General features: G+C 30.4%; 1 protein-coding gene across 1 annotated transcript; it reads left to right on the top strand.

Annotated features, from left to right (window-relative positions):
• Positions 1–1,301: 1,301 nt before the first annotated feature.
• LOC140051808 (epidermal growth factor-like protein 8) lies at positions 1,302–7,956 on the top strand. Its single transcript, XM_072097124.1, has 6 exons — positions 1,302–1,477; positions 1,894–2,019; positions 2,159–2,265; positions 2,695–2,790; positions 7,136–7,258; positions 7,511–7,956. The coding sequence occupies exons 1-6, from the start codon at positions 1,302–1,304 to the stop codon at positions 7,663–7,665; spliced, it is 783 nt and encodes a 260-aa protein (XP_071953225.1). The 3' UTR covers positions 7,666–7,956.
• The last annotated feature ends 17 nt before the right edge of the window (positions 7,957–7,973 follow it).

Consider the following 7,973-nt stretch of genomic DNA (forward strand, 5'->3'; position numbering starts at 1 on the left):
CAGATGGGAGGGTGTAGAAAGATATAAGAGAACGTGTAAATTATGTAAAAAGAACATTGTTGAGGATGAATATCATTTTATTTTGCAATGCACATTTTACAATGATTTAAGAAAAAGTTTTATTCCAAGATTTATTCGTGTTTTTCCTTCTATTAATAAGCTTTGTTTATTACTTTCCAACACAAATTTTACTTATAATTTAGGAAAATACGTCTACTTTGCTTTTGAAAGAAGAAACCATTATCTTAAGTTATAGTTAATTTTTATTTGTTTGTATTAGGGCCAAAGGCCAATATACTTTGAACCAATAAATTCCCTGAAAAGGGAAAGAAGAAGATGTTACATACTAATAAAAAAAAACGTTCATAACAAAACAATCAGGAAACATAACATTAATATTTAAGCTCCAACTGAACAGACGGATATTTGTACGCATCTATGTGTCATGCAATCTTACGGCAATAAATAATAATACGATACTAAATGTCTACATAAAAAAAGAAAATATCCGAGAGATTGACCTAACACATACTTACATAATAATTCCATTTTCAGTTCTAAAATTCAATGAATGTTGTGCTGTAAGTTCGTTAAAACATTTCATATTTTTACCAGCACGTATGAACTTTCATTCGAATAATAATTCCAATTAATAATTTTCAATTTAAAAGAACGAAGACAATGTTTACGATAAACTATTCTAGGTGTGCTTGTAAACTATTATTATTATTCTATTCCATCAATTGGCAGAAAAGCATCTATCATGTAATCATGTAGATTTTAGATTATGATGATGATATGATGATGATAATATGATGATGATAATAATGATGATATGATGATGACAATATTATGATGATGATAATGATGATATGATGATAATATGATGATGATTATAAGATGATATGGTATGATATGATAATGATATGATGATGATGATGATGACGACGATGCTGATGTGACACTTTGTCATTAAGACTTCAAACGTAGGATAAATTGATGTAATATTTAGTCATCGTCTGAACTATACATTGAGTAGTGCCACAAAGTCATTATCGGTATCATTTTGTTATATGTGTTAAGTTATTTATATAAATTGATAATTTATGGTTAATAAGGAACTAAATAATATAACATAACACTAATAACCTAGTTGTTACATTTACTGCAAGGTTATCATGGTTTCCCGGAATCTATGTTTAAACGGGAAATAGTTGAAAAACAAGACAGAAACTGTTACACAAAGATAATAAGAATAAACAACAAAACTCAATAGCCTATTGAACTTATTACTAAGGTAAATGTTACGTGTACGTCAGTGTTCAGTGGTATTTGCAGTTTGTCGGAGTACAAAACGAATAAGTGATAAAGAAAGACTTTTCAACAAACATCTTTTCAAGAAAATCCTGATGAATTTGTTTGTGTTGATTTTGTTGTCAATTCCTCATGTAATTATTTCCGTACCTACGGCAGGACGGTGAGTTTTTTTTAGTAATTTTTCTTAAAATATTTCTTTGTTCATGCAAAGTTAATGTTACAGTACTTAATTTGTTTGGAAAGAATCGATATTTTTTTACACGAAAGACAGCGTTTATGCGTTTATGCGTTTATGCGTCCGATACAATGTCTTCTTGAATTTGTTTAAATATTGAGTTTGCGTGCATAGTTTGATGTTCTTTGAATAAATATGAATAACTATTGTCAGATTTGTTACTATAGATTGAGCTTAAAATAGAAATATTGATGGGTAGCGAATTGTAGTTTGTAACAGCTGCACTTCTTTGCATGATCTCTGCTGCTGAAAAATATATAATGAATTTGAGCAACGCATAGCAAACGCATTGACAATGTGAAAACGAATAAATACTGTTACAAATAATTACTATTTTTTAGTCCTCATGTGTGTTCCAGAAAGGTTTCTTCTGTGCATTCAGTGACAGTTTCTTATTCCGTCTCTTATTCGACTCGATACTATTCATATTGTGGTGTGTTTGGTTGGGGTCGGTGTACAGCATACAGGTAAACAAATCTAGTAAACTACAGTAGTTGAGAATAGTAATGAATAATGAATGTCATTATTACTATCAAACGGTCGTTGCCACTGCTGCATGAAGATCATTTCTTTAAAAATTGCGATTTGAATTTTTTATTAATTTAGGACTAAATACCGTAGGGAATATCGCAAGGAGTACCGCACGACGTACTCAACGAACTATTTTTGCTGTAGCGGTTGGGCGGAGAGTGGAAATGGGGGTTGTTCAATTCGTAAGTTTACTTTCCTATTATTGTACAAAGACATTAAATTTCTTAGATCTGTGAATAACTAAACAAAATTATGCATGAGGTCGTGACGTATAGTCAGCAGCCTTGCTTTACGTGCCGATTTTCTATGTTTGTTGTTTTCTTTTTATTAAGTAGGATACTGTAGGGATTATTTAGTGTGTTACCAGCATCACAGTCGAACTTATTTAACTTAGAAAAAAAAGACCATGGATAGCATACGTCATTGTAGGCTATTTCAACGAACTATTATGTGGATTCTGTCTGGGAGCATACTGAGTTCAGGTTCCTAATTGTAATCTACTATTGTTTCGGTTAATTGTTGTTTTTTGTTTTAAACTTAGTATAAAGCTGACAGACTTTTGTGTCCATTTTAGAAGACACACATATCATTACAATTGTACTTTCTGATAGCTATTTGTAACCCTTCGTGTAAGAACAAGGGCCAATGTGTATCACCCAGCAACTGTGATTGTCCAGATACATATACAGGCAGCAGATGCGAAATTGGTAAGTGTCTAAACACAAAAAAAAATAGCATTCACAAACTCTTGGTAGATATTTTAGACACCTAACACCTAATAAAACCAATTTTCCTATGCTAGATTTAAAAATAAATCCATTATGTTGTTAACAATTACTGTAGGTGATATATTTTCGAACAGATAGGCACCAAATAATGGTAAATAATGTCGATTTTAGAGTGAACCAAAAATATTCCCTAATAGATTTTCAATGAAAACGACTTAAGCAAAATCCACACTTTATGATTTTTTTTTCATAAACTAGAGTCTGATATTTATGGCATCGGTTTTTTTTTTATTGAAATCTCAAAATAGATTTTAAACTGAACTAGGCTTAATATCTCAAAAGATGAGGTTACGGCTCTGCGCCGATTTTGTGGTGCCATGCCTAATTTGCATATATCAAATTAATTTAGAATGAATAAAGAAATAAATTAAAATAATCAGTGTTTATGAAATTTATTTACAATAATATGATTAAATAAAGACATTTTGTGTAAAACAATAAAAAGCGTAACTTGTGTGTATGCGTTGAAAGTACGATTTTAAACGAACTTACAGTAACATTATGTATTCACAACAAACGTACCCTCATACAGTAACATTGTATTATAATACAGATGTCAATGAGTGTTCGGTGAGGTTTAAGGGAGGCTGCCAACATCGTTGTACAAATCTTCGTGGATCTTTCAGATGTTCATGTTACAATGGATATTCTGGCACAAAGTACTGTACAGGTAATAACATACTCTATTACAAATACACTATTTGCAATTGAAACAACTGTTGTTCAATAAACATAATTTTAATACTAGATTTAATTCGTCACTATGACGAATTATAGGTTATATGCATTGATTTAAATAAAGATAATTGATTGATTTAAGATATTTTGAATGATTGATTTTCTCAGAATCTTTAGTTATTTATAATATATGATATCCGGTATCATACTCCGATCAAAGATCCTTCTGCGTATATAATGTCATAAACCACATTTGTGTGTTTATCTAAATTTCATTATAAATCATCTGTATAATATGTACACTAAGAAATACAATTAAACAAACAAGCCATACACAACTGACTAAAAATTATGGAAAGATTCCTCCGTGTATTTGTAACTATACAGTAACCACTTTGGTGCAGATAGATTATTACATACCGCATTGAATTATAATGTTTTACTATGATGACATCTTTAAAGATTTTTAAAAATGATGCACTGTCAAACTATATACTTTTAACTTTAATATATGAACTTCTTAAGGAAGAAAGTTAATGTTAAGTTTGTTATTTCGGCCTAAGAAAATGTTATAATTTGTTTGATTGTCGAAATTAATTTTTGTAAATTTAATATGCCAAAAATTTAATGATGACTTAATCAACTTTTGTTCTCTTAATTTCATAATAAATCATACATATGATACATACACTTCAAGAAAATGAAATAAAAAATTGGTGTTCCCGAGCATTCTAACGATATATATTAATTTTAAAATTTAGCATATTTTCACCATTTTGTTAACTTACACGTGCGTAGCCTGTCACTTTTGACGTGCTCGTATAACGCTGTTTCGCGTTGAAAAGTTAATACAATATGATGATATTGTTAAAGAAAGGTTATACAACAGTAATCGGACAAAAACATAAATCAAAGAAACTAGTTGCAATTGATACAACTGATGTTTTGTTTCATTATTTGTTTAATTGACATTATTGCTTACAATAAACATCAATTTATTCCATTGTTAAAGACACTTTTCCTGCAATTGTTTACGTGTTGTGAAATCAATGAACATATAATATTACATTAAACCATGTCATCATTCCTGAATAATGTACATTCTGTGAATAATTTAGATAAAAAAGAGAAAAAAATAATGTACCCTCGCTGATCTCGTTGAATGGTATTTACCAGGCGTGCATATAGCTAGTGTGTAAGCTCCTGATAACAGCGGTAACGCAAGAACATCGTACTCTTGTATAGCTATAGATACAAATACTAACGGTAACATATACGTAAAACATAAACAACTTAATGAAGCAGAAGAAGTAATGTTTGTTGGTGTTAAGATTGATAAACATTTAATTTGGAACAGTCATATTAATGATGTTAAAAACTAGAAAGAAGGCAGGCATTTTATTCAAACTAAGATATGTTGTACCCACAAATATATTAATCTTATTATATAAAATGTTTATTCAACCAAGTATCACTTATGGCATAGAAGTTTGGGGTAGCACGTATAAAACATATTTACAACCTATTGTTATCATTCAAAAAATGTGTATGCGGTGTATAACTTTTTCTGATTTTAATGCTTCGTCGTCTCCGATATTTAAGCAACTTAATATTCTAGATGTTCATAAACTATACGAATTATGTGTACTTAATTTTGTTTTTGATTTATATAATAGAAACTCTGCACATCAAATCAGTTATTATTTTAGTACAGTTGATCATTTACGAACTACTAGGTTTAAAAAAGGTAATAACTTATCTGACCCAAAAGCCCGTACTATGGCTGGTCAATTTAGAATTTCGTTTACTGGCACACAATTTTGGAATAATTTATCACTCGACATAAAAAATAATACATCAAAAATTAATTTCATAAAAATATAACTGAACTACTGTTATCGAGATACTGATTAATGCTGGCCCACCTCTTTCTTTTTGTCATTATTGTGTTTTCTTACATTATTGTATAATTATATTATCAAAATCGTTTGCACTGAACAGTATTATAATTGTTAATCAGGTGTAAACCATTGACTAGCGAAAGCTATTTATTTATACGTTCTGGCTTTGGCGAATGAAGAATTACAGCAAAATTGCAAAAGACCCGGTATTTTCGCTAAACAGTTGACGGTTCTTTATTTATTTTTTTTTATAATGATGATTGTGATACAAAATTTACAAAAACTATGTAATTTATTCTAACATATCACTAATTATATTTCTTTATAAGATATTAATGAGTGTGCTAGTGGTACACACGGATGTGCTCACCGTTGTATCAACTCAATGGGTAGCTTCAGATGTGATTGTAGACAGGGATGGTCACTTCATTACAACAAGAAAGACTGCACAGGTTAACAGTTTATTTCAATAGTATAATGTATAATGATAGTGTGGAAGTTTGTTTGATAGTTAGATTCTGTTCAGATGTCGATAATAATAAATATGGGCATAATTATCTAATTCCAACTTTTGCTTTGTATTTATAGTATTTGAATTGAATTTTAAATAATCAATTGTTGTCTTATTTAATCCATACGATCAAAAAGCGAATCGTTGTGGTACATTTAAATGTTGTGATTAAAGGCGTTATTTGTTTTTATCCCAAATGTTTATAAAATCGCTGCCCTGTTTTGGGAGTTTCAAAACTGTTTCACCTGAAATACGCATGTCCAATAATAAACATAATTGTTTTATAATACGTTCTGTAACAGATATCAATGAGTGTTCAGTGAATAATGGAGGCTGTCAACATTCTTGTAAAAATCTTCGTGGGTCTTTCAAATGTTTGTGTTCCGATGGATATTCTGGCACAAAGTACTGTACAGGTAATATATCATGGAAAAAGCCTCATTTGTTTCTATTATTTGATTATTTGCCGCCCTCTTTAATATTTCTTTTAATGGAAAATCTTGATTTACGGCTATTATAGTTGTTATTATACGGTTATTAAATTATCATATAAGGAACGTTTGAGGGTATTAGATTTACCAAATTTAATTTATAGACGCCATAGAGTTGACATGATTCAAGTTTTCAAAATTATAAATGGTATGGAGTCTGTCTTAAGTGATTTTTTTTTAATTAGATGTCGATTTAAGGGCCCGTGGACATAGGTATACATTAAAGTTCCATCGAGAAAAGTTAAACTTGAGAAGGAATTCTTTTCGTTTAGAGTTGTACTTTTGTGGAATTGTCTTTCTGACTATGTTGTTTAAGCTAGTTCTTTAAATTTGTTTAAAAATAGACTAAATGAGGCTTGGGTAAACCATCCATTAAAGTTCACATCGTTTGTATAATATGACATGATAATCGCGAGGGGGCTTATGAGCTTCGCCTCAATTTCCCTCTATTCATACGACTATGAAGGATTACAAGTAAACAAGTAAGTAAACAAGAAAGTTCCATTTCTGAGAATACAGTTTGAAAAATTGTTCAATCAGTTGGTTTGATTTTAAAAATGTAAAACATCTCTCCCATACTGGACTGCGAGGTTTTATACTGCCTTAAAACTTTTAGGGTTCTCGTCGACATTAACCTTAACTTTATTCTCAAGTTCCGAGTCATGTATCTTTTTCTTTATAAGATGTTAATGAATGTGACGTTGGTATAGACAGATGCGACCAAGGTTGTCACAACTCAATCGGTAGCTTCAGCTGCAGTTGTAGACAAGGATGGTCACTTGATCAAGATAAGAAAAGCTGCACAGGTATGTCATTTCTGAGAATCCATAGAGTTGAAAACAAATTTCTTAAATCATGTGGTGTGACTTCAAGATCTTACACTACCTAAAACCATCAAGGTCGTGGTGGAAATTAACGATATTTTTGACATTCTTTAAATAGTTGCGATGATCTTTGTCGAACGTTATTATTGTTTCTGTTCACTTTATTCTTAAGTTCCGAGTCCTATTAATTAGACACAATTCCAACTTATACATCGTCTGATATCTACTTTATAGATGTCAATGAATGTGATGCTGGCATAGACGGATGTGAACAACATTGTTCAAATTCCATCGGTAGTTTTAGCTGTTATTGCATGCATGGATGGAAACTTAATCCAGATAATAAAAGCTGTACAGGTATGAAAATACCATTTCTGAGATCCTTATAAATCAGTTAAAAATCCATCCATTGAGCTATCATTGTTTTAAACATCTGATGGAATGGTTCACATTCAGTCGCACTGTCACCCAGTTAAAGAGACTGTAGTCTGGTATGAACGTCTGTCTTCTGCTTAGAACAGTTAGCGATTAGATCACTGCTTGTTTCATAAAATAGTTTTAACAATTTCAACCTGCTTTTTTATTTCTATCTACAAATATAAAAGGGTGATATCTTTTCTAATTACAAAAAAAACCACAATTTAATTACTTTAAAAATTAATTTAATTAATTCACAGGTCCACCACCAATAATATAC

This window comes from Antedon mediterranea, chromosome 6 (assembly GCF_964355755.1).
Source record: "Antedon mediterranea chromosome 6, ecAntMedi1.1, whole genome shotgun sequence".
In the NCBI taxonomy this organism is placed as follows: Eukaryota; Metazoa; Echinodermata; class Crinoidea; order Comatulida; family Antedonidae; genus Antedon; species Antedon mediterranea.

Bases quoted from the DNA above. Each gene is read 5' to 3' on its own strand.
- LOC140051808 (XM_072097124.1), top strand. From the start codon at position 1,302: ATGTTACGTGTACGTCAGTGTTCAGTGGTATTTGCAGTTTGTCGGAGT. The intron at 2,266-2,694 runs GTAAGTTTACTT...ACTTTCTGATAG, and splicing joins AAATGGGGGTTGTTCAATTC to CTATTTGTAACCCTTCGTGT. The intron at 2,791-7,135 runs GTAAGTGTCTAA...TTTCTTTATAAG, and splicing joins AGGCAGCAGATGCGAAATTG to ATGTTAATGAATGTGACGTT.